General features: G+C 39.2%; 1 protein-coding gene across 15 annotated transcripts in view; it reads left to right on the top strand.

Moving 5' to 3' along the window:
- The window catches only part of TTLL5 (tubulin tyrosine ligase like 5), a 362,097-nt gene that overhangs the window by 36,501 nt on the left and 297,812 nt on the right, over positions 1-27,784 (top strand). For 14 of the 15 annotated variants that reach the window (XM_037832244.1, XM_037832253.1, XM_037832249.1 and 11 more), the window contains 4 exons: positions 5,604-5,734; positions 11,358-11,440; positions 17,878-17,947; positions 18,405-18,489. In XM_037832244.1, coding sequence (XP_037688172.1) covers positions 5,604-5,734; positions 11,358-11,440; positions 17,878-17,947; positions 18,405-18,489 — 369 coding nt within the window. The remainder of the gene's footprint in view (positions 1-5,603; positions 5,735-11,357; positions 11,441-17,877; positions 17,948-18,404; positions 18,490-27,784) is intronic. The other variant, XM_037832251.1, reaches the window with a different exon arrangement.

The following is a 27,784-nucleotide window of genomic DNA, read 5'->3' as shown; positions in this document are numbered from 1 at the left end:
TGGCTATTTAGGGCCCTTTAGTCTTCCAAATACATGTTTGGCTTTTCCATTTCTGCAAAGAAGAACTGTTGGAATTTTGATTAGGATTGTGTTGAATCTGCAAATTGCTTTGGGTAGAATCGACATCTTAATGATGGTTAGTCTTCCAATCCATGAACACAGAATGTCTTTCCGTTTATTTACGTCTTTGATTTCTTGTAGCAATATTTTGTAGTTTTCTGTGTACAAGTTATTTAGATCCTTGGTTAAATTTATTCCTAGATATTTGATTCTTTTAGTTGCTTCTATAAATGGAAATTTTAAAAATTGATTTCCTTTTCAGATTGTTCTTTACTAGTGTATAGAAACACTCTTGAAATTCGCATGTTGGTCTTGTACTCTGCCACCTTGCCGAATTCTTTTATCAGCTCTAGTAGCTTTTCTGTGGATTTTTCAGGATATTACATATATAGGATCATGTCATCTGCAAATAGAGAATGTTTTACTTCTTCCTTTCCAATCTAGATGTCCTTTATTTCATTTTCTTGTTTAATTGCTCTGGCTAGCTAAGTTCTTCTTTTTAATCCTCTGGTTGAGTGTTTGTTATTCCCTAATGATAAGCATTACCTGGGGTACTTTTAAAAAAATATGCATTTTCAAGTTCCATTGCAGATTCATGGAATCACCATCTCCAAAGAAGGTGTATATTTAAAAAGCGCCTTCAAGTGCTTTGCCTTTCTAGGTAAATATAAGCCTAGAAAGCTATATATTAAAAAAGCTGTGAGGTTATTTATATCAGGAAGTTTGGAAATTACTGTTCTAGATTAGCTTAGGGTTATAGTTTGGTTCCTGGACCATCTGTATTAGAATCACCTGGGTACCTGTTTAAAATGAAGATTACAGGGCTTCTTCCCAGAATTTTGTGAGGTGGGCCCCAGGAATATGCATTTTAAAGAAGCTTTCTAGGTGATTCTTAAGTACACTCAAATTTGAGTACCTCTGCTCTAGATTTCAGAGGAGGGTAGTGTGTAAGAAAGAGGTGCTTGTGATACCTAGATTTCACAAAGCAACCTTTGAATTTAAGATGTCATAGTAAAAAATTTGAACTGAAAAACAGATGGAGTAAGTTTTCAATGGTTACAGCAAAGATTCTTAGATCTGGTTTTTAAGAAGTGGAACAAACCTTAGATTCTCGAGTCTGGTTGAAGCTAACAGAATTGCCTTTTTAGAGTACACAAAATGTACCCCTCGATAAAGGTAATCATTATTGCCCTTTTGAGGGGATCATTTCCTTGCTTTTCTTCATAACTTTACACCTTGTGTATCTGTCTCTCAGTAATGCCATTTAGTTCTCCATGGGGTTTTTAACCTAGTAATCTAGAGCTTTTACTAGAGTAGGATCATTATAATTTAAAATTATGGTCTGCTTTGGACCCTATGCCAGAGGAACGTATCATATCTTTGGTACTTATATCACTAGTGATGATAGAAGTTCCGTATAGTTATATGATTATTGCTATGGCACTAGGTCTAAAATTATGTATGAATAAGGTAAGCACATTTAATTTCCTTGGTCAGTCCTGTTTTCAATATGCTGGTCTTTATTTTTTAAAAACTAAGTTGATAGGGAGGAGGGGCAAGATGATGGCATAGAGAGGAGTGGAATTTAGTCAGTCCCCTGGAACAACTAATAAACAACAAAGAACAACTAGTAAATAATTTGGAATAACTGCTGGGGGACAACCATGACTGTCCACGTATGGTACACCAGCCTGGATTGGGAGGAATACCTGAGATCGCTGCATAGAATCTGTAAGTAAAAGCTATGGAACCATGCTGAGAGCCCCCTCCCCCCATGGCAGGCTTTGCTGCAAAACCTCACTTTGGTAGAAACTAGCAGCACTCTCCAAGCGAGCAAATATAGCTCAGCTGAGCTCCAGCTGGAATTTTACTTAACAAATGTGGACTGCTGAATACAAGCTACAAACCTCCAACAAGCAGACAGAGGTTTTTAGTGATGACTGACCTTAGAAAACCAGAAGACTCATCTGTCCTGGGAGGGGGAGCCCAGAAGACCGGGTGTTACCTCTGGCTGATGAGTGAAACTGGGGGCCGTGTACTGGCTCCAAAAGGGGGCCTTCTGTCCCTTTTTCTCTCTTTCAACCTGAAGGGCTTAGAAGAGAGAGCCACAGCCATTTTCAGTTCTCAGCACTCTGACCCAGACAGGGGTGGAGATAACAGAGTCAGAGAAACTATTCAAATGCAGATGATAACTCCCTATGGTGTATCTTCTGTAAGAATAAGGAGGTGACGCCCAGGTTTCCCTTCAGAACCAGACCCCAGAGCCTGGGGGAAAACAGCTAAAACAGAAACTAAGGAAGACACACCTCCTTACACCAGTCAGGAGTGACAGGCTGACAGACGCCACCTACTGGGCAGGTTAGGAAAAGCACAGCGACTGGAAACTTCACAGGGAAGTCTGTCATTCTTCCAAGATACACCCTGAATATAACTCCATTCTGAGATCTGAACCTGCTCTGGTCTGGGAAAATATGACTGAGGTAACCAAGGAAACCAGATGCCTAGACAACAGAAAACTATGGTCTGTACTAGGAAAAATGAAGTAATGGCCCAGTCAAAGGAACAAACTTACACTTCAATCAAGATACAGTTGAAATAGTGTTTCACTTTAATGAAACAATCTATTAAAGATTTTCAAAGAGATATGCTACATCAAATCAAAAACCAAATCAGTGAGTTCAGGGAAGATACAATGAAAGAGACAAAGGCTATAAAGAAAACACTGGGTGAACATAGGTAGAAATAGAAAGTTTGAAAAAACAATTGGCAGAATGTATGGAAATGAAAGGCACAACGCAAGAGATGAAAAACGCAATGGAGACGTATAACAGCAGATCTCAGGAAGCAGAAGAAAACACTAGGAACTGGAGAACAAGACCCCTGAAATCCTACACACAAAAGAACAGATAGGGAAAAGAATGGAAAAATATGAGCAACATCTCAGGGAATTGAATGACAACATGAAACACATGAATGTACGTGGCATGGTGTGTCCCTGAAGGAGAAGCAATGCCAATTCCAATTTCAATGAAAGACAGATTGGCTTGAGCTGATGGAGCAATCAAGAGGTACTCAGGGGGTGACTCTTAGGCACAAGTATAAGCAGGGTTAGCCTCTCCTTTGCAGTAATGAGCTTCATAAGGGCAAACCTCTAGATACAGGGCTCGGCAAACCAAACCGTCAGCCTTCAATGTTTGTGAGAACATCAGCAACAATCCAGGTGAGGAAGTCCAACACTTCTGCATTTCCCTCTAGCTCCCCAGGGGGGCCCTGTATATATATTTAAAAACCCATTTGGCAAGAAGGGTCATAGACGTAAATGTAAAACCTAAAACTAAAACTTTTAGAAGAAAACATAGGAAAAAATCTTTATGACCTTGGGTTAGGCAAAGGTTTCATAGATATAAAAATAAAAGTGTGATCCATAAAAAAAAAATTGTTAAATTGGACTTCATCAAATTTTAAAACTTCTGTACTTTTAACAATGCTATTAAGAAAATGAAAAGACAAGCTACAAGGAGTTAATAATAGAGTGGCATATGGGAAAAAAAGCTCTCCTATTGCAAACTGTGGGTTATAGTTAACTAATATTTTAATATACTTTCATCAACAGTAACAACTGTATCACACCAATGCTAGGGTGATTAATAGGGAGAATAAGGGGTGTGGGATTTTTTTTGAGTAAGAATGTGTCCTAAAATTGATTATGGTAGTGAATGCACAACTGTGAGTCACTGATTGTACACTTTGGATGGATTATATGGTATGTGACTGTATCTCAATAAAATGGCAAAAATAAAAGACAAGCCAATGACTGCACCAAAATATTTCCAAAACACATATCTGATAAACAGTTTGCATTCAGAATAGATATTGAATTCTCAAATCTGAATCAGAACACAAACAACCTAATTTTTTAAATGGGCAAATGACTTGAACAGATACTTCACCAGAGAAGATATACTGATGGCAAACAAGCACATGAAAAAATGCTGAACGTTAATTGTTAGTGGGATGCAAATTAAAACAACGAGTCGCTCAAAAAAAAGTAAAAAAAAAAAAGAAACAAAACCACAATGAGGTACCATTATGCACCTATTGAAATGGCTCTAAAGAGAAAAAACCAAAACCGAGCAATACCAATTGCAGGCCAGGATGTCCCAGAGCAACTGGGACACTAATACGTTGCTGGTGGGAATGCAAAATGGTACAGCCACTTGGATAAAAAGCCAAATATATCCTTAAGTGGTGGTTTAAAAATGTGTCCACAAATTCTTTGACACTCTCTTCAAAGGTTGAATTTAATTTCTCTGTTCTTCAGTGTGGGCTGGACTTAGTGACTTGCTTCTAATGAATAGAATGTGGCAGAAGGGACAGTGTGTCATTTTTGAGATTTAAGTCATAAAAGACATTGCAGCTTTTTTCTTGCTCCCTTTCTTTCTTGGATCCCTTGATCTGGGAGAAACCAGCTGTTATGTTGTGAGGGCATTCAATTAGCCTTATGGAAAAGTTCACGGGGGAGGAGCTGGGACTGCCTGCTAACTGCCAGCACCAACTTGCCATCCATGTGGCATATGGGAAGTGGGTTCTGTAGTCCCACTACAGCCTGATGCCTGCAGCCCTGGCTAACATCTTGATGGTAATGGCCTGAGAAACCCCAAGACAGAACTACTCAGCTATGCTGGCCACTCCCACATCCCTGACCTGCAGAAACTGTGAGAAACAAACATCTGTTGTTACTTTAAGCTGCTGTGTTTTGGAGTAATTTGTTATGCAGCTATAGATAACTAATCCTTACCATACGAACCAGCAGTTCCACTCCTAGGTATTTATCTAAGGGAAATGAAACTTTATGTTCATCCAAAACCCTGTATGTGAATGCTTATAGCAACTGTATTCATAATCTCCTCAAACTGGGAACAACCCAAATGTCCTTCAGCTGGTGAATGGATAAGCAAACTCGTATGCCCATACAGTGGATTACTACTGAGCAATAAAAAGGAAGAAATACTGATACACGCAATGACAAAAATAAATCTCAAATGCATGATGCTCAGTGAAAGGAGCCAGTCTCAAAATCTACATATTGTATAATTCCATTTATCTGACTTCCTGGAAAAGATAAAACTATAGGGACAGAAAACAGACTAGCATTTGTGAGAGACTGAAAGTCATTGGAAAGGTTGACTACAAAGGGACCTGCAGTAACTTTTTGGAATGTTGTAACTGTTCCATATCTTGATTGTGATGGTGGTTACATAATTATATGTGTTTGCCCAGACTTGAAGAATTATACACTAAAAGGGGTCAATTTTCCTGAATGTAAATTATAATTTAATGAATAAATCTGACCAAAGAATCCATTTCAAAATTGTTGAAAATGGTTAATACATTTTGGGTTGACAAAGTGATAGATGTGAAATATAATACTCTCCCTGGTAACTGCTCTAGAGCTACCAACTATGAACTCGTTAGAATGCGGTAATACTGGAAAACTTCCAAGTCATAGTTTACTGAAATGGAAATACTTTTATGAATTTTAGGTCTTATGAACTCACCCGGAAGGACCGACTGTACAAAAACATTATTCGAATGCAGCATACGCATGGATTCAAGGCTTTTCACATCCTCCCTCAGACCTTCCTTCTGCCAGCTGAGTACGCGGAGTTCTGTAGTAAGTGCTTAACTGAGAGTGTCCTAATCCCCAGCAACTGAACTGGGGGTAAATTCACCAACTTTTCAAATCCTTAAAAAAATTGTGGTTTCCTAGTAGAACAGTTGCAGAGATCACTTTAAAACTCTTTATTGTGATTGTGTACCTGCAAATTTATTTTAAGTTCGTCAGTATCAATTATGAAAGGATACACTGAGGTCATACAAATGTGCCTCCATCTTGTGTATTTTTGTTTGAATGTTTCTTCTCTTCAATGACAGAATTAGTGCTTGTGTAAGGATTTTATCTGCTTCTGCATATGAGCTATTTATGCTTGCTTTTTGGTGTCCCCTTTTCTCTTGCCATTTCAGGCATACTCCCATCACTGGAATTTCTGGACTTGTGTGATTGATGTTCTTTAGCATACAAGTATCATGTGTCTTTTGGTATTAGGGTTTGGAGGTACCAGTTAGTCACACACTCTCTCCTTTGAGTTCAGGCTAATTGCAAAATACATGTGAGAGCCAAATAGGGATCTCAATGTCAGCTATATTGCTGGTAAAATTGAGTAGGAACACATGGCCTAGATGAAACTCTAAATTGGACTTCTTATTTCTTTTACCTTGAAGTGAATTGAACTACCCAGGCCCAGGCAGAGGTGCTAGGCTATTTTCAGATTTTCCCTCCATTGAGGGCAGAGCCTGACTCAGTAGGCTTAGTGTACAGAAGAGGCAGGAGTACAGAAAAGGTGTGTGGCCTCACAGGAAGCAGGTCATTTGTGAGAGTCGAAATAGTAATAGTAATAATAGCTAACACTTAATGAACATTTAGTTTCTATCAGGCACTGGTTTAAGTGCTGCCCTATGAAGCAGGTACTATTCTCATCCCCAGTTTTATAGATGAGGAGATTAAGGTACAGCAAGGTTAAGAAACTTTCTGTAAGTTATGCAACTTGCAAACAGTGGAATTGGAATTGAAACCCAGGCAGTTTGGCCTCAGAGGCCATGCTCTTCACTACTGGGCTTATTGCTAAAAGAAACTGGGCAGCATGCACACCATGACCATTTCCTAATGTTACCTACAAAAGAAGTTGCTTCCTTCCATGAGTTGGATCAGGGTGAGACGCAGAGAGGAAGGACATACAAATAGTTTGCTTCTCAGTAAGTCCGAGAGAGAAAATATTCATGTTGTATGGGCAGAGGAAATAGCGTGGAGAGAGGAAGGGAAAGTTCTCCCTGGGCTTCCTGACTTTGATTCTTTTAACCTATTGGACTTGTCTGATCTGGTCACCCAGTGGGGTATTCATCCTTTGCAGGGAGGGGACCAGCAGTTCATCAGGGACTCCTGCTTCCGCCTCCTTGAGGCTATCTTCCTCATAGTGTTTATTGCTTCAGCTAGGGCCATTGGTTGGCAGTATAGTGTTCGCCCACAGCAGGCTTTGAAATAGGTCAGAATAAAGCATTTAAGTAAATGAGTTAAGTTAACCTCAAAGCTACAATGCACTTGAGGCTGAAAATTTGTAGTTAAGAGTTTTTTGCTATGTGACTTTAGCTTCCCCGTCTGTAAAATAGGACTATTACTATTACTGACCTTATGGTGTCAGGATGTTTAATACATAGAAAACACTTGGAATGGTGCCTGGTGGGTGCTTGGAAAATGTTCCATATTTTTTTCCTATTTCAAATTGTATTTAGCTATATTGTTGTATAATAAAAGTAAAAATTATGTAATAAACCAATATGATAGTTTAAGAATGCTTCTAATAATGTGCTGGTCATGTTATTAGAAGGGCCCCAGATATGAACCTTTCCTGGTATTGAATTCCTAAAGAGAAATTAAAGTTTAAAATAATTCTCTATTCAAGTTTAAAGGAATATAGTTTGAAAGTCCTCTCCATCCTTCCTTTTTTATTTCTTATTCTGCTGTTCTCTCTGCTCCCTTTGTATGCAGAGGTAAACTAATTCAGAAGATTGGATAGAATTAGAATTCTTCCATCAGCCCAAGCCGATCTGTCTTTCATTGGAATTGGAATTGGCATTGGCATTGCTTCTTCAGAATATTATTCAAACTCTAATGTGTTTTTTTTTTTTTTTTTTTTTTTTTTTAACAAAAATGAGTTCAAAATGTCAACGGAACACAGAATTATCACAGCTATAACCCAAAATTGCCACTTTTAGCTCTAGGGCAGTTGTTGCAGGCAAATGATGTTCCCTGATTCCTGAAACAAGTCACTCATTGCTGTTGCCCCCCAAAGACCACTGCGGGGACTTAGAAGTGTCTGTGGAAGACAGATGAAGAGGGAAGACATACTATAGTGCTGATATTTATATTTACCCATGTTATTACCCTCACTGGAGATATTTATGTCTTCATGCAGCTTTAATCTGTCTATTGTCCTTTACTTTTAACCTGAAGAGCTCTCTTTGGCATCTCTTTTAGGGCTCTCCCTCAACTTTTGTTTATCTGGGAATGTTGTAATCTCTCCTTCATATTTGAAAGACGGTTTTGCTGGATATATAATTCTTAGGTGGCAGTTTTTTGCTTTCAGCACTTTAAATATGGCATCCCTCTGCCTTATTCTATGGTGTCTGATGCAAAATTGGCACTAATCTTATTGAGGCTCCCTGTACATGACAAATTGCTTTTCTGTTGAGGCTTGCAGAATTCTCTCTTTATCTTTGGCATTTGACAGTTTAATTATACTATGGTGTGGGTCTGTTTGGATTTATTCTGTTTGAAGTTTGTTGAGCATCTTGTATGTGTGTATTCATCTCTTTCATTAAATTTGGGAAATGTTCAGTCATTATTTCTTTGAATATTCTCTTCCTCCTTTTCTCTTTGTTCTCCTTCTGAGGCTCCCACAGTGCATATATTGGTGTGCTTGATTGTGTCCCACAGGTTCCCTAGGCTCTCATCACTTTTCTTCGTTCTTCCTCAGGCTCCTCAGACTGAATGATTTCAATTTTCTTGTCTTCAAGTTCACTGATTCTTTCTTCTGCCAGCTCCAATCTGCTTTTGAACCCCACTAGGGAATTTTTTATTCCTGTTGCTGTGGTCTTCAGCTGTTTATTTCCTTTCATAATTTCCACCTCTGTATTCTATCTTTGTATCTATTGTTTTCCTGATTTCCTTTTGTTCTTTGAGCATATTTAGGACCATTTAAAAAGTCTTTGTCTGAAATGTGCCAGGTCTACTTGTTTTTGTCAGTGATTTGTGGTGGTTTAGTCTTCTCCTTTGCTTGGGCCATCACTTCCTGTTCTTTGTATGTTTTGTAATCTCTTGTTGAAACCTGAACATTTTGATATTTTAGTGTGTTATCACTAGAATTTAGACTTTGAAGCATCTATTCCTTAAGTTTGTATCCAGCTAGTGTTATGACAGAGCTTTCCTTGAATGCCAGGAGCTAACAACAACAACAAAAAGACAACAAAGAAAAGAAAATACCTTTGTCGGTCTTTGCAGATTGACCTGTGCAAGTGCTCTCCTCCAGGACTTATCCATTCAATGAGCTCAGAGTATAGATTCAGGTCAAAGTGTAGGGACCTCCCTGATCCTTTCTGTGTAGGCATCTTGTTTTTGGCATGTGTATGTGACCCTCAGAATTCCCCTTTCACATGGTTCCACACGTCCTTTCTTCCCTCAGAAACAGTTTCCTCACCGTCCTGGGCATTGCACTGTATGTCATATAGCCTACAATTCCTTGCCCCAGGCAGCAGCCCTTACTTGACTCCTTTTACACAGTGTTCTTTCAGAGAGCTCTGTGTACAGTAGTCTTCTACACGTAGGCCAAGTTCTGGGATGGCAAATCCCTCAGGCCACTGCCAGGCAGATTGCGCCAGATAATTAGGCTCCCAGTATGTGCCTGAGGGTTACTCTGCTTAGTCTGGAACTGGGATCAGGGACCTGTGCTGGGAATGGAGGCCGACTTGGCTCCATGCTGGTGAGTAGAGGGGGAGGGGCTGGCCTGGAGGTCACAAGATCCCATCACTTCTAAAAGGCCTTTTTTTTTTTATTCACCACTTGCCTTGTTACTGCAGTCCTTTAACTGCTTTCTGGAATTTTGAGAAAACTTTCTGGAAATTTTGCTAGTTCTTGCTGGTTGTTCAAAGTTTCTGTAGGGGGATGGAGCACTGAAACTTCTCTCTCTGCCATCCTGTTTGGTTATGAATTTTGCTAAAATGCTCCTATACTGTTTAATTCTTTGTGGTACATTGAATTTTATTTTCTAATTCTCTTACAGTGCTTCAAGGGGAAAGGCAGGGGAAGATTGGGCCAGGGTTAGGGGTGGACAAAAAGATCCTCTCTTTCTCCTTTTGGTGAAATGGTTTGTGGTCCTGACAAAGTCAAGTTCCTGATGAGGGCAGGTTGAAGACATTATTTGTCTCATATCATAGGGAAACAAAAGGGAGAAGAAAGAAAAGGGAGCAGTACTTGCTGTCAGATAACTGGGGAAGGGAGCTGAGGTAACATTGTGCCTGTGGCAGGCATGACTGCATGCTTACATTCAGGATGGAAGGGAAGTTTGTGTATTTATCTGGGAACAGAGAGCAAGAAGATTAGCACACAGATGAAGTGCTTGTCTTTTAATAACTCAGATCAGAGAGAAACCTAAATTATGGGGAACTTTATTAGATTTCTGCTCTAGAGTGTCTAGATAAAATGGTGCTAATATGCTGATGCATAGCAACCTTGGCAAGGAAAAAGGGAAATCTTTGTGAGATTTTCTGACAAACATTTGCATTTACTTGATTTCCCACACTCATCCATTCCCTTCCTGTCTCTTCTTTCAAAGAAGAAAAATCTTCTAATTTTCATCCTCCTCCCCCCTGCTTTGAAACAGCAACTACTGCTGCCGTCTGAGATATTTCATGAGAACTGCAAGGGTTGAGAGTAAGGACCTAGTTAATGTTAAGCACTCTCTCCAGCCTGAGTCCTCTTCCTCTTTCTCTTCCTTGTCTTCCAACCTTTCCTAAGTGGAGGGCAGAACCATCTGCTTCTGCCTAGAGCACATACAAGCCTCTGGGAGTCTTGGTATAAGTTGTCTGGTTTCTCCCTCCATGATTCAGAGGTATTTAAAGTGTAAATCTGAACCTAGGAAAGGCACAAAAGTAAATGCCACCTTTTAATCACTTATAAATTATCGTCCTCCCTGTCCGCTTTCATATTGTTTGATTTAAAGCAATCTTGTGGTTTAAGCTCAGAGGAATTGCTTAAGGAAAGGAACCATGTTAGGAGATCTGGCTTTTCACTCACTTGTTTGCTGGGTGTCTTTGGAGGTCCTTTAGTTAATGGAGGTGAGAATCTCAAAGATTCGGGAAAGCTGTGATAGTCATAGACTGTCACCCATATATTGGCCTTATTTTGTTTTCATCCTCTCATTCATAAGAGAGGAAATGGTGGAAGAAATAAATTATGTGAGCAATTTTGCCATCTTCTTTTTCTTCTCTCATTTTAGGTTTTTGTTTTCATTTTTAAGTCTAGTCCCGAAACAAAGGTTATTTTAGTTGCTGCCCGCCATTTAGGAGTTTAGAATATTTGGGAACGCTAGTAGATAACCACTGTTGAAATTTAAGATAATAAACTCATATTCCTTCTTTCTCTTGTCCCCCTCCTCCCTTTGTTTTTCATCCAATATCTTGAGCAGATTCATATTCAAAGGACCGGGGACCTTGGATAGTAAAACCAGTGGCCTCTTCTCGGGGGCGGGGCGTCTACCTGATCAACAATGTAAGTATGTAGCAGATGGCAAACCTTTCTTGTAGTTTGTTCTTCCTCACTTCACTCTTTTTCCTGAATGTCAATATGATTCCCTTTTATTAAGAGCTAGGTGTTCCCTTCTGAAATCTGCATGCAGAAGTTGAGTTGAGGGTGGCTGTGAGTTGGCTACTGTTCACCCTACTGACAGTAACCTCCTCCAATGCCAACAGTTACTCCATGGCTAAAAAGTCACTTGATCTAGTTTTGGAGGAGGGCAGCCTTTGGCACCAGCAGATAAAGAAGTACATTTTCTGTTTTCAGCCTACTGTCATGATAATTCCTCAGCACTAAGCATTAATTGGGCCCACATATACTTTAGTTTCTACTGTGAGCAGAACTGTGGGATCCTGTCCTCAAGGTTATCAAGTAAATAACCTTAATGTTCTATTGTTGCTGCTGCTTCTTCCTTCCATTTGCCCTTCTTTCCTTCTTTCCTTCCTTCCTCTCCTCCCCTCCTCCTTATCTTCTCCCTTCTTCCTCCTCTTTTTTTCCCCAAAAGTCATCAGCACCTTGATTCTTTGCAATATCCTTATTAAAAGTTGTTTTTAAATTGACTACATATACAACAGTAAATAAAGTAAAATTGCATCCCTAATCTCTCTCCCTAGACTTATAACAGTAGTGGGAACTAAACCTAGTTGATTTATGTATCTTCTTTCCTCAACCTTATATTGTATTTGTTGATTCCCAGTTGACATTTATTGTACTTGTCACCTCATACCCTTCCTTCCACATTCCATATCTGTTTGATTAGTTTTTATTATTTTTATATCATGGAGGTTTATAACACTTACATCCTCTTGAATAAAAATGATTCAGTTTCTCTGCTTTACCTGTAGGTGGAGTAAAAAAATTTAAACTCATAGAAACAGGCTTAACAAGCATTGGAATTCTGAAATTTAACTGGTATTTAGGTCTGGGTCTTTTTTCCATCTTCCTCCTGGACATTTGGTGGACCCTTTCAGTCTGAGAACTAGTGTGTTTCTTTAGTTGAGGGAAAATTATCATATTATTGTCTCTATCTCTGCTTTTAGAACTTCTTTTTGAAGCATTTTGAGTCTTCACTTCATGTCACCTGTTCTTTGTCTTTTCTGCATCTTTGTCTTCTGAATCACCAGTTTGAGCTCTAGCCATTCTATTATCCATTCTTTATGTTGTATTTTTATATTGGCCATCATATTTTAGTTTTCAGAAACTCTTGTTCTCTGATTTGCTTTTTTTTTTTTTAAACAATAACAAAAACAAAACAGCCTGTTGTTTAATGGACGCAGTTTGCCTGCCTGTCTTTCTGAGGATACCGATTGAAATATTTTTACAGTTCTTTTCTGTTCTTGAATTTTCTTGGTTTCCTTGGGGGCTAATTCTGTTTATTCATCATGGGTTGTCTTTTTTCCTGCTGTTGGTTTTCTTTATTTTAATTGGGTATTGGGTCATATTCATATTTATGAACAAAAGACTAGACTGAATAAAATTGACAGCTGGCTTTGATTTCCCTTGTTGTTGTGTAGTACTGTTTCCCTAGTAGTATCGCCCTGCATGAGAGGCTGGTGGTGAGTTTTGTGTAAGGGCATGTTGATTGCCAGATTCCACTTTAGGTAGGTGTCAGAGAGCATGTCCCCTTCTCCTTGCCTAGATAGGGCAGGCCTTATGGCAGAAGTAAGGATGACATTTGTGCTTTCCCTCTTGGGCAGAGCTACTTGTCCTCTCTTCCCCTTTGTGTCTTTGCAGGGATAGTGTGGCCACTCAGGTGGCCTTTTACTCTGGGTCTTCTGTGGTATAGGACCCTGATCATATGCCTCGGATCTCTCTCTTTCTCTCTCTCTCTCTCTTTTTTTTTTTTAACATATTTGACAGAAAACATCTTTAGGATGGTATTCTCCTGGCCAGGATGAAGAGAACAGGTAATCTGCCTTAAACATGGGTTAAGGGTGACATAAGCACAGGCTCTGGAGGCTAATAGAATTGAGTCTGCTTCTTTATTCCTAATTTACTATTAGAGTGACCTTGGATCTCTCTTGATTGTCTTTGCTCTGATCTTGGCATGAAGTCTCTTGTCCAAAAGCTTTCCCTTCAGCTCCGTGCCAGGAGCTCCAGTGTTGTTTGAATCTCATAGACGGCACTAATTTGGGTTTGTGTTTTAGCTGCCGAATGGAATTGCCTTTGAAAGTCAACTGTGGTAGAAGTTTGCTTTTTTTTTCTTAGATATGAGAAAAGAATAGGTCATCTGGGACTTTTTTTCTTTTGGAATGCTCTTTTGCCCAAGTGATTTGTAATTTTAAAACCAATATCATAAAGAATAGAAAAGTTAAACTTTCCTTGGTTGAGGCTGAGAACCCTGTGCTCTGAGTCTTCCCTGGCTGCGGAGCCTCATAAAGGGTGACACGTCTTTAAGAGAATGTGTTTGGCAGGCTATGCAGGAGTCTCTTTCTCCCTCCCACCTCTCCTTGGGCTGAATCCCTAGAGACCCCCTGCATAGATCAAAGTACTTGGCAGGACCCTTTTCCTTTCCCTTTCCCCTTCGTGAAGCTTTGGAAGGAGTCTGATTCTTTTAGGTATTTGGTGGAGGTGCCAGACAGAAGCCTGGGAAGATGCCAGCAGGCATGAGGGGAGCAGGGGACATGTGGACATAATGGGAAAACATTCCTATTTCACCCCCAAACTGAATTTTATTACCTTTTACCCAGACCTACAAACTTCCTAGTTAATTTTTTTTTTCTCTCTCTCCTTATGCTGAAGGCCCAGCCATCCTCTCTTTTCCATACCTGGATCCTTTCCCATGGAATATGTGACCCATTAGCCAGCTGGATGAAGTAACTCTTTCCAAGGCTGCTGCCCACTTTCCTTTTAGATTTGAGGGGGAGGGAGAGGGAGTGTTCAGTTGGACGGTTTGTAAGCAGAACCAGTGGGTGTATGTGAGGGACTGTGGCAGTGGGGGCCTGGGGGGAGATGGGGTTAGGTATGAGGGGCCTAATGATAATATCTTCCCTGGTCTTCCCACTGGAATGAGACGGCTTCTTATTAAAAATTCCCTATAATTGTCATAATCTTTTGGAATATATCTGCAAATAGCAGCATTTACCGTTATGAGAACAGGATGAAGGACAGAAAAAGCATTAGTTCTATGTAATACTGAAGTGAGAAATGTGGGGTCCTAATGAAGTTGGCAACATGGTCTCTTAATGATATACTCTTACTATAGAAATACAGCATAAAGGGACAGAGCTGTGTTTGCTCTAGCTCCTTCAGTAACCATGACTAAATGCCATGTTTTCCCAATTTAGTATATTCAGTTCAAGGAGAGAAAAGATGTGTTTTCTGATTAAGGTATGAATTTGATTATGGAAGTCAAATTTAGTCATCCTTGTCTCATGCATTATCCATGGTAAACACAGTATTAGTATTTTTCCTGAGATTTTGAAGTATCCGGAGAAGATTACATCACTCTATCCACTCCTGTACTTGTGAATAGAATTCTGAACAGTTTTGTTGTTTCTATTAGTTTATATATTTTTATGTCATATGCTTTCTGTTTTTCTCATTGTCCAACAAATATTTAGGGGGTGGCTCCTCTGTGCCAGGTACTGTCACTCTTAAACCCTTTTGAGACATAGGGACTCTCTCCTAAGTTTGATGTCCTCCACCCAGTGTACTGCTGTGAGTAGAATGGCAGATGGCATGCTGTGAATGCTGTTGAATCGTCGAACTGGGTGGTTAGAATAGGTACTGTTGAGTTTGCAATAATAATAATAGCTGGTGTTTCTTGAGCGTTTAATATGTACCTACCACTGTGCCTTCCAAATAAAATCTCATTTGATCTTTCTAACAACCCCTTGGCATAGTTATTTTTATTATTTCCTTATTAAGTGGTACAGTCCAGACTATAAATCAGGTCTCACTGATTCCAGAGCATACACTCTTCACCACCATTCTACTGTACGATGTTCCAGGGGCTTTAATCTTAAGGTCTGATTAGAAAAATAGAGGTGTTTTCAACTTTCGGCAATTCAGATTTCTGTTTTAGGAGAGCTGTTTGTGCTTGGAATTGAAATCATTTAAAATGAGTTAATTGGGGATTGATGAAAAGGAAATAGGTTTGTAGTTATTAAAAAGCTTTTATTAGTTGCTCATCAGTATATAGCACTGTACAAAGAAATTGTACTCAGACCATCTTTTCATCAATGAATTTATAATTTATTTCCTAGAGTAGATAGAAATGAGAGATACTGAAAGTTGGACAAATATTAAAGTTACCTAAATAATTTTAAGAGAATAAGTTATGCATAACTCGAAGGATAACGGTGTTTGGTGAGGAAGGGAAGAGAGGAATTGGGCATGGAGATCAGAAGTGTCCTAGAGTGGAAGATCACTACCAGTGTATTCCCTGGTATGGGGGAAATTAGGGTGGTCATATATCCATTGTAATCATAGGTGTACTCAGTAGGAAAAGAGCCATATTGCTTAATTTTAGTTTTAAAACACAGCCTGCAGCTTACTGCTTTGTTCTGTGATTGTATCAATTCCTAGACACTAAGGTGGCTCAAAATGGAGATAAGGATTGTGAGAAACTCATCAAGAAAGGCAAGGTAGACAGGAAATGGTGTGGGTGATTGGGTTGATTAAGACTTGAATCAGTTTTCATGTCATAGTAGTTCATATGTTGCCTAGAGATGTGTTGTGAATTCTGTGTTCTGATCTTGAGATAGAAACATTGGGAGATGAGAGGGGATCTCATTATCCCATTCCAGAGGTTCTCATCATGGTTGTGTATAATGATATGGGTCACAAAATTATCCTGATTTTATGAACAACTGTAGTATTTGAGGTAGCAAAAGCATTATTGCAAAGAGAAACTTTGAATTTGAGGGGCAGTTATTTTAGGTCAGAATGTTGGGAAAAGGTGTGGATGGTGCTTAAGAGTTAAACCTCTGAGGCAGACTGCCTGGGTTTGAATGCTGCTCCATCTAGTAGCTGCATGACTTTTTCCTCACCTGTAAAATGTGGATGATGATATACCTACCTCATGGGGTTGAGTAAGGATTGAATGGAATCATACTAGTAAGGCACTTAGAACAGTGCTTGACACATGGTAAATGCTTGGTACATTTATTAAATTTTAATTGCTGTTTCTGCAAATGTTAATAGTTATTTCTGTCGTTGCTACTATAGCTGTTGTCGTAATTATTATCATTATCACATCCCTTTGGGATTCCTTTTGTCCTACATGGATTGTAGACACTTCTAGCTGATTTCCTTCTTTTAATCTGATCTCACAAAGAGTGGGTCTGTTTCATATATTTTAATTTTACTATTAATCAAGAATCCATAGTAGCTTCCTGCTTCCCACTATGTTGAATCTAAACTCCCTTTCCAGGGGTTCAAATCCCTTTGCCAGTGTAGTGCCTCCCTCCTAGTTTTCTAATCATGTCTTTCATTATTTCCCACTTCAGTCTTTTAGCCCCTGGTCAGTGAATCTGCCTACCCTCCTTTCTACTGGGCTTGGTGCCTGCCATCTTCCCCAAGATGTCCCTTTACCTTTTCACCATGTGCTTGGGAGCTTCCAACCTCAGTTTTGCACCCATTCTTCCAGGATAAACTTTCCCTGGCTGGTCCCACCTGACTGTTCTCTGCTTTCAATCTGAAACCTGACATCTTACATTTGCAGATATGCTGCTTAATGTTCTTGAAAATGATATATTTTGCTCTTCATCCACCTAAAAATTAAACTGTTTGATGGCAAGAGCTACTAAATTTTAAGCTTGGCTAGGACAGAGATTGTATCTGTTTGCTTCATCACCGTATCCCTAGTACCTTATACAGTGTCCAACAGTCCTCATAATTATTTATTGTATAAACAACTTTTTTTCATTGATGAAATCTTTAAAAGATCTAGTTCAGTCTTTGCACATGGTTGCTTAGCAAGTATACTCTTGAGCAAATCATGAATCACCTATCCCATATCATAGCGGAAATGCTAGGATCTGTTACAGAAAGAACTGAAATGTTCTCTAAGCAGCTTGATGAAAGCCTTCATTTAAGATTAATGGTAATATTTAAAAATTTCCATCATATTTTGCATTTGGAAAAAAGCAAGTTATTTATTTTGTAAGTAGCTCTTCTATTCTTGGCACAGAACTATTAATAGCATGTATGTAAGTCTTTAAAGCTCCTTAGGCTCTATTATGTGAGAGGTGCTCTGTAAATTTATTTTTCCCCATTGTAATTGGATACTAACAGTGGTATGTGATGTGGCCGATTGACTATTTGGGTAGCTTGGAAGAAAACTTTTCCTAGAGTTTAGAATTTCCACATTAGCTTTTCTCAAAAGGTTAAGAACTTTGCTCTCTTATTATAAGTTATAAGGATTCCTTTGGACTCCTACCCTTTCATTCTTTCTGTTTACTCAATAGCCAAACCAGATTTCCCTGGAAGAGAACATCCTGGTCTCTCGTTACATTAACAACCCACTGCTCATAGATGGTGAGTTGTGATTTGACCCTTGACTAGATTGGGTTAGACCTTGCTGTATGTTTAAATTTTCTCATGGTCTTCTGTAGTTGAGTCTTTATTAAGCTAGTGTGAAATTATTGGCAGCTATGGCTTCAGGGCTGAGGCTGGTTCCTTACCTTCCTTACAGGATTATTTTGAAGATGAAATAAGATAATGTAAGAGAAAGTGCCTTATAAGTTATACAGTGATAAATATATATGAAAACTGTACTCTATTTATATACAAATGCATTATATCTAGTATTTGTGCATATGTATATAATGTACAGTTATTTATCTTTAAAAGGCAAGGTGTGTATGAGCAGTATAAGTTTCATAAGGAGAGGAGGACTCTTTCTCTCATATTTCTTTGTTACTTTGTACTGTTCAGTCTGTAACGGGAAACAAATGAACTTCATTTTTCTGTAAATCCCAATGTTTATTTCTAGATTTCAAGTTTGATGTGCGCCTCTATGTGCTTGTCACTTCTTATGACCCTCTTGTCATCTATCTCTATGAAGAAGGATTGGCAAGGTAAGAGACATTTTAAAAAGAATATTAGAGTGGATCCAGTAAACAGTTTATTAAGATCAGGTTATTTCTTTATGTTATGTTCAACTCTGGAAAATCGAGTGTGCCCAGGTGGGCTTTGGATTACAGAGATCAATTTAATTTGCATATCCACATTTGTGAATAATCATGTGTAAACATATGTGTTTCCCAGCAGAGATCCAGGTTGACATGATATTTTCATGCAGTGACAATTGTTATGAAGACCTAGAGTATAAAGATAATTTGCCATTGTTCTCCACAACAGATCTAGAAAGAAAAATAAAATTCCACGTTTACTTACCTATTATATACCAGTCATTTATCTTATTTTTTTTTAAATTCAGTTTTATTGAGATATATTCACATACCATACAGTCATCCATGGTGTACAATCAGTTGTTCACAGTACCATCATATAGTTGTGCATTCACCACCACAATCAATTTTTGAACATTTCCGTACACCAAAAAGAATAAAAGTAAGAATAAAAAATAGAAGTAAAAAAAAGAACACCCAAATCATTTCATCCCCCCATCCCACCCTATTTTTCATTTAGTCCCTGTCCCCGTTTTTCTACTCATCTATCCGTATACTGGATAAAGGGAGTATGAGCCACAGGGTTTTCACAATCACACCATCATACCATGTAAGCCACATAGTTACACAATCGTCTTCAAGAACCAAGGCTACTGGGTTACAGTTCGACAGTTTCAGGTATTCCCTTCTAGTTATTCCATTACACTTAAACCTGAGAAGGGATATCTATATAGTACATTAGAGTGCCCTCCAGGGTGACCTCTTGACTCTATCTGAAATCTCTCAGCCACCGAAACTTTATTTTGTTTCATTTTGCTTCCCCTCTCGGTCAAGAAGATTTTCTCAGTCCCACGATCTTGGGTCCAGGGTCATCCCGAGAGTCATATCTTTTTGCCAGGGAGATTTACCCCCCTGGGAGTCAGATCGCACGTAGTGGGGAGGACAGTGGGTTTACTTGCCAAGTTGGGTTAGCTAGAGAGAGAGGGCCACATCTGAGCAACAAAGGTTCTCTGGGGAGACTCTTAGACACAATTATAAGTAGACTTAGTGTCTCCTTCTCAGCAACAAGCCCCACAAGGGCAAGACCCAAGATCGAGGGCCCAGCATACCAAATTGTCAATCCTCATGTTTGTGAGAATATCGGTAGTAACCCAGGTGGGGACGTTCAACACTTCGATGTTTTACTCCAGCTCCTCAGGGGGCCCTGCAAATATTTTTTTTTCTCTGCCCAAATTACTCTGGGATGCAGCGCTATTTCACACTAACCTCCACAAACCTACTAGATCTCACTTCCTATTCAAAGTTCATGCAATCATGGTGTTTGAACAAACCAACAGTACAAGTTATCTGCTGTAGAAGATAAATATTGTGCACCAAATAAGCATCTCTTTCCTTGGTCTCATCCAAAAGCTAAAGTTCCAAAACACAGTCAAAATCGTCCTTCACCCTCTGCAGGCATTTATCTTAATCCTCAGTTGAGGAAACTGAGGCTTCAGGGAACTTTAACTCACTTTTCTGAGGTTCCCTGCTTGTTTGTGGTGGAGCTGGGGTTTGAACTCATGGATCTGACTCCTGAGTTTAAGGCCCGAACTGTTTTCATGTCCTCTGCTATTTAGGGGCATTAGCTGCTTATTGCTTTAAACCTGCAATAATATACTTTACAGTGGTTATAGATACATTGTTCTATTTTTCTTGAAGTACTTTTAGTTTTAAGGTAATGTGATTTACTTAAAAAATTAGGTCCAAGTGATAATAATTTGAAGTTTTGCTTCCCATATCTACAGAATTTTACAGGTGATAGTGTTTTTATAAAGCCTTTAAATTGTTAGAAGTTAGTACATAACTCTGCTATGCTTGTGTTTTTTTCTCCCACAAAGCTAACATATATATGTATATTTTTTTTACCAAATGTTTTGCCCTAAGGTTCTTTTTATGCATAGTAACCTTCCTTTCGTAGAGCAAAGCAACTGAGGAGCTGATTTGCATCTGTGAGCAGTCAACACAAGCTAAATCATGGTTTCTGTACCTCTGTATATTATAGAAAATGCACTTTGAAGCTGGGAGAGTCTATGAATAGAAAAAGGCTACCTATTTAAGTATAGGTGCTTTGACGTATGTATTGTACTCTGACAATTATTATTGTTATTTTTGAATGGTATTTTAATTATTTCATATACTTAAAATTTTTAATGTCTTCTGTGAGTAGAATCAGAATGATCGAAGATTCTAGCTGGTTGTGAGCCATGTCCTCCCTTCACCTCTAGGTGGCAGTGACGGCATTTGTAAACCTGTCATAGTCTTGACTAAGATGTATGAGGTTGAGTCCTGGAGACACTGGAGCCTACCAAAGTTCTGTAGTTATGACCTCTGTTTCCATGCAAGTTGAGAAGGGAGAGAACCTAATCATTTTTCATCAGGTGTTGGATAAAGGACTGTACCAGCATTTGAGCACAAACTGACTACAAACTATTCAGGGTTTCACAGGAAAGTTTTCTACAGTGTTTATAGAAACATGTGCTCTCATACTTTGAAGGTGCTGGGGATAAAAGCCTAGAAACAAAATGAAGGTAAAAATATACCCCTTTACTTCTACTCAGGTGTGTAAGGTGTTAGGACTTTTCATTTTTATAATCTGAGACTTCTGATACTTCAGAGGTGAGCTTTACCTCTTTTGTATCTTGACTATCTCCATTCTCCCCTCCCCTCATCCTCACCCCATTGGTCTCCTGCACACTGCTTGGGAATGTACTACATCCTACCACAGATTGGACTTCTTGACTAGGGAAAAGACAGCAGTTATGCTCAGTGTTTCTCAAGTATGTTCTACAAATTATTCCAAAGATATTTAACCCATAATATTAATAGCCCTTTTTATTGGTAAAATTCAGTCTTCAGTGGTTCAAAGCACAAAATGAGAGCATTGCCAACATTTATTTAAGAATTTACTACAGATATGCAAGTGCACTGGCTACTGGTTGTGTGTTGGAAGTCAGAATCCACTGAATTGAATAACTCTTCTCTTGTCTCTAACAGGAACTGAGTATTAAAAAAACACCAATGGATGATTTTTTGCTGAATCATTTGGAAAACAGCACACTGCTTGGGAATTGACTATGTCTTACCACAATTTGGACTTGACTAGGGAAATGATAACAGAGTTATCTTTAGACCAAATTGAACCAGAATTTTCAGGGCTTTTGTTAGGCTTACCTGAAAGCATAGGTGACTATGAAAGTGTCATAAAAGGATGGTTCCTGGGAATATGACAGGCTCGTTGCCAGGTCTTGTGAGGGACACGTCTGTGTCCAGTGACTTCAGTGTGCGTAAGTTCCTGTGTCTTAGCTCACTGTGTATCTTGACATTTACTTGCTTTGTTTTAATCCTCAGAATCCTCTCAACTGTGTCATTACATTCAATAATAGTCTATAGCATCTCCAGATCTGCAGCTTCTAGTAATCCTGGGTCATGTGTGTTTCATGTAGACATAACTGAAGGTGATCAGTGTGGGAGGGGATCACTAGGTCATTTTACTTTGAGGCTTAAATGGGAAAACTGTAATCTTTCCTAAAGAGACAGAACTGGAAGCAAATGTAATTGGTTTCCTTCTTTAGAAAGGAAGGGTCTCATCCCATACCACTTCTGTTTTGGGCCTCAAATCAATGCTAGGTGACAGAAAGATGAAGTTCATTTCACAAGACAATTTTGCGAAATAGGTAATTTATGTAGATTCTTTACCTTCTTACATTTACTGTAGAAAAAAATCCTAGTTTCTTGATAGATGAGCACTTTCAGTTGTCCTTGTTGTTTTATTAACATAGGAAGTTGGAAAACTCTCACTATTTTCCTTTTTAATGTATGTGGTTAAAATATTGAGGTATTTATGCAAAATTGTCTTTCTGGTACTTGGGTCCAGCTTTTTTGATTCTCAGAGTAGCCCCCCAGAGATCCACCCACTTTTGAGTTTCATGTCTCCATTGCTGTTTTGCATCAGCAGAGGCACTCAGTTTCCAGAGATGGGTCCCGTTCTCTACCAAAATGTTATCGATTTTTTCCTGTCAGAGGTGGAATACAAAAGACTTTGTCCTGGATTTTGCAGTTGGGTGAATCCAATATTGGTCTAAGCGATTTGACAAAGCCCTTTTTGAGACAAAGCTAATAGCCAAATTTTCGCTGAAACAGGAAAAATAAAAAGTTAAAAAAAATTATAACAAAATTGAGTTGAAAACCACATGTACTGTCAGAGACGCAGTGGGTATGTAGCTCTAGCAACTAGGGGGAAATGAAAATGCCTATCCAGGGAACTGGGAGAGTTCTACCCATACTGTAGAGGTGGGAGGAGAGGGCACTCAGAAGGTCCCAGTTGGTACTGCTTTTTTCTGCCTCAACCATATTATTCAGTAGAAATTCAGTAGTAAAGACCCCAAAGGATTTATAATGCCTTTCCGTTCCTCCCCACCCCCAGTTCCTTCTTCAGTAGCTTTCCTTGCTAATTAACACTGGCTCCGCAGGGATATTTACCTTTTCTCTGCTGGATTCCTGTGGTTTTGAAAGAAAGGTACTTGCTGGTTGCCAAGGAATTCAGATTACCTCACAGGCTGCACACCATCCAGAATCCACCAGAGCAGTGTGAGGGGGGAAAGAGACACAACTAAGGGGGAGAAAACCCTCTCCAGTGCTCACTGTCACCCTCCTTGGCAGGCCCTTGCTGTTTGTGAAGTTTGAGTCATTTCTGGCTCTAAAGATAGGGGATCAGGCTGGTAATCCCCTCCCAGACGGCTCCGTAGGGTGCTGCCTAGTCACTGCAGCACTTTGGCAGTCTCCCTGCTGCAGCTGGTTGACAGCAGATCAGAGGGCTTTTGGGCCTCTTGTTCTCTTCCATAAGATTTTTCTGGGTCAGTCCAGAATGAAACCCAGTGGCTCCTGGCAAGGCTACCTGAGGTGCTGTCTCTTCATCCTGCAGGCCCCTTTGGCTCAGAGTGGCTACACCTGCTGAGAGATGACCGATGGGCCACAGCCAGGGTCTCCGTAGGACTGGTCTTCGCTTTTCTTTGTACATTTGCAGCGAATGTTTGTTAGAAGATATAACAACCAAAAAAGGGGTTTATAACCATCCTACATTGTATTATTGAGGGTTCTCTAGAGAAACAGAGCCAACAGGATATGTGCATATTAAGAGATTTATGATAAGGAATTGGCTTACATGACCATGGGGGCTGGCAAGTCCAAACTCTGTAGGGCAGGCTGCAAGTTGGAAACTCAAATAAAGGTGATACTGAAGTCCTTATTCCTAATTCCCCAGGGAAAGCTGGCTGGCTAGCAGTCCTGGCCAGAGCCAGTGCCAAAGTTCAGGCAGAAAGTTTTCTTCCGGCATCCATAATCTTCAGGTCTGGCTTTTAAGACTTATAACTGATTGGATGAGGAGATACCCTAGGTTGCTGAGGGCAATGTCCTTTGTTGATTGTAAATGCAATTAACTGATTATAGATGCAAATCTCATCTATTATATACCCTCACAGTTATAAGCCGGCCAGTGCTTGGCCAAACAACTGGACACCATAAACCTAGCTAAACTGACACATGAATTAACCATCACATACATCTGGACTGTCCATGACTCTGATGATGGTGTTATGTTCTTAGATGAACAAAAGAGTTGTTGAACAGGGGTAAGAGAGTTTAAAGATCCCACAAAGTCTCCTTACTTTCTTTCCCGTTTTGGTTCCATGTTGGTCAAGATCTTGGAACAAGCAACTCAGGTACAATTTCAGTTAACATTTATCAAATACTTACCATAAGCCTAAAACAAATCCTTTCTTCACCTAGACACACAGGAGTTTTAGACAGATTCTTACCATTGTCTTGATTCTCAATGAAAAACATTAAAAGGCAGAAAGGAAGTATAGCTGTTCAGAATTTCTGTCAGAATAAACATATTCCATTTCTGTTTTTAGTGTGGGCAAAGTTTGGGCTTATAGTTCTGTATTCATTAAGGATGAGAAATGGTATTCAGGGTTTCAGATTTGGCAAAGAAAGTAGAGACGCCCGCCCCTACCCCCACCTTGTTTTTGGCTTAAAGGTCGAGGCTAGGACATTAGCGTTTTTCCTAAATTTGATCTCATTTAGAGGAAGGTTCAAGACTCAATTAAACATATAAATTTCAGTCTGTTTTAAGGCAATTACTTGCACACTTGGTTTGGGGGGACCTAATAGAGAATTATCTCTTTTAGGTTGTTGCTAATAAAGAAATTGTCTTGAAGCTTTCAGACCTAAATAGGATGAAATTTGATAATATGTGAAGGTCTAAATCGGGCATCATAACCCTTAATGCTCACAAGGACCTTCCCTGAAGGAAGCTGGCCAGGTGGACACTGGAGAGCTGGAGTGCCCATGCCCCGCCATAGCAGCGTCTACTATTCAGTGCAAGCAAGTCATTTATATGTGGTAGTGTGCCAGATCTTCTGATTTTTTTAAGGGAAGCCAAAAATCTAGATTTTTATTTTGAAACTGAGCAATTTTTTGAGACTTTTCATTTTGAAGTGATATCAAACTTTAGAAAGAATATAAGAAAGAATAGTATGAAGGACTGCCTTTTCTCCTTCCCGTAGAGACCCATTCAAAATTTACCAATTTTTCTAGTAGTATTCTTTATAACAAAAGGATCCAGTCTGGGATCACATGATACATTTGGTTGTCATGTTTTTTTTAGTCTCCTTCAGTCTGGAACAGTTCTTCAGTCTTCCCTTGACTTTCATGATGTTAACATTTTTGAAGATTACAGGCTATTTTGTAGAATGTCCCTCATTTGGGTTTTTCTGATATTATCTTATGATTAGACCCAGGTTATGCTGTTTTTTGGGGGTGGGGGTCAGAATACCACAAAAGTGATGCTGTGTTCTTCTAACTGCATTCTATCTGGTAGCACATGATGACTATCTAGTCGTGGTTGACCACTTTATTAAGACTGTTGTCTGCCAGATTCCTCCATTGTAAAGTTACTTTGTCCTCCCCTTTGTAATGAGTATTTTATGAGGAGACACTTTGAAACCATGTAAAATTTTGTTCCTCATCTCATTTTCATGCAATAATTTTAGCATCCACTTATGTTTCTTGTGAATAAATTATGACTGTGATGGTTGCCAAATGACATTTTCTAACTTTATCATTCCTTTTCCTTTTATCATTTGCCATTTTACTCCAAGGAAGAGCTTTCTCTTATTTATTCATTTATACCAATGTGGACTCAAGGATTCTGTTTTATTTAATGGGTTATAATCCTTTACTATCCTGATTTATTTTGATGCTCAAATTATCCCAGATTTAGCCAGTAGGAGCTCCTTCAAGCTGGCTTTTGTGACCTTTGGACATGTCTCCACCATTTTTTGATTATTTCCTTATTTTCTAGTGTAGATTTTTCAGGATTATCTTGTTCTCTCTGCCCCAGCCCTGGAGCACTGGTTGCTTTTGATGGAGAACAGTGTTTAGAAATCAAGACCCAGGTTCTAGATATGGTTATTGCTACTGGGTGTCTCTGTTCTCAAGTCCTCTTAGTGGATCTAGGAAATACATATGTGTATATACATACTGATACACATACATACATGTTTATATTTATTTATTTCTCTACCTCTGTATATTGAAAAGGAGTTCATACTAATACCTCCAATTCTAGTTCAAAACTACAGGGTTCATTTCGGCCTTTTCCGTTTCTATATTTATACCTCTCTTTTCCAACAGTGAGATAGCTGGCTCCCATTATCTTCAGCATAATTTGTGTATATACTCAAGCCCCTTGTATGTAGCCAATCTCCTCGCCCACCAGGCCTCTGCCAGTCTTTTCATGTTGCTGACCAAATTAGATCAGGTACTTGAGTTTAGGAGAGATGAAAAGCTGCTTCCTTTGAAGCAGAACCTTTCTCCTCCCTCTAACTTATTATTCTTTTAGGGGAGAGGACGGCAGGAGGTTTGTCACCGTGAGGTAATGTCTGGATGAGGCAGGCCACCCCTGTGGGGCCAAAATGGGCCCCCTTTGCATTTGACAAGAATTCAGAGAATGACCATTCCACTTGTGGGAGAGTCTCTGTAGGAGGAAAATCAGGATATATAAGTCAAAGTTTACTCACCGTGCAGTGATATAGCTGGAAGTTAGGTGATAACTACTGGAAGTTTATGGAAAACCCTAGTTTCTTCTCAAGCATAGACATAATGTTCTTCAAACTTGTCCCTTAGCCGTACATGCCTAGTCAACATTTTCTCTTTGCCCACATCCCTTTTCCTCTCCTCATCTTTGTTTATTTTATTTTAGTTTTTTTTTTTTCCCCACTTTCCTTTCTTTGGCTCTTGTAGATTTCTAGTCCAGGGAATTGGGGAGTGGAGATAGTGGGTGGGTGAAAGGAATAGGGAAGAGGAAAAATTTTAAAGGCTGACCTTTAATGTGGTAAAAATTCATGTTGACTTCATAGTCTGGGTAAGCATATGTAAATAATTTGTAAATCATGAAAATAAACTTGTGGACTTACAGCTTTTTTTTTTCATACACTTGAATGTGCCTCTTGGGAAAACCATGTTTGTGTAGGGTGATATGGTTATAGTGTTATGTAAACAGGGGTTGATATTTACCATAACCATTCGACTTGAGTGGCCTTTTGTTGATGTTTAGCATCATGGGAAAGTTTTCTCTTCCCTGAGTTACTTCCTACAGAGTAATGTCAGAGATGCATATATTTTATTCTTTGGTCTTCTTTTGACAGTAGTCCAGGGTATCAAATTGCTGCCCTGTTTTCAGTGGGCTCCATGTTTAATCCCTCTTTCCTTCATTCCAAATGTGGGAATTAGCCTCCTGCACTGTGCCATGTTTATGCTGTTCTGCAGGCCTAGACTTTGTCTGCTGTCAATGCTGCCATGATTGTCATTTTTTAAAATGAATTTTATAGATCAGTTCTGTTATTTCTTTGAATGTGAGGTTTGAGCTATATATTGCTATACTGTCCTTTTTTTTCTTTTTGCTTAATATGGTTTCTAGAATACCACAGTTCCAAATGCTGTGTGGGCACTCAGTAGGTGTTTGTTGACCAGCTGGTGCCCATGATCCACAGCATCCTACATACAGTTTCCCAGATTGTGAATAACTGTTTTCATTTTTCACTCTTACTCTTGGTTTAAGGTTCTATCTAAGAGAAGCAGCATCTCATAGTGGTTAAGAACATGGGTTTTGGAGTCAGTGTGATTTGGGGCAAGTTACTTA

This window comes from Choloepus didactylus, chromosome 4, assembly GCF_015220235.1.
Source record: "Choloepus didactylus isolate mChoDid1 chromosome 4, mChoDid1.pri, whole genome shotgun sequence".
Taxonomy (NCBI): Eukaryota; Metazoa; Chordata; class Mammalia; order Pilosa; family Megalonychidae; genus Choloepus; species Choloepus didactylus.
Note: the sequence above shows the minus strand (reverse complement) of the source record. Positions and strands in the feature narration are given on the sequence as shown.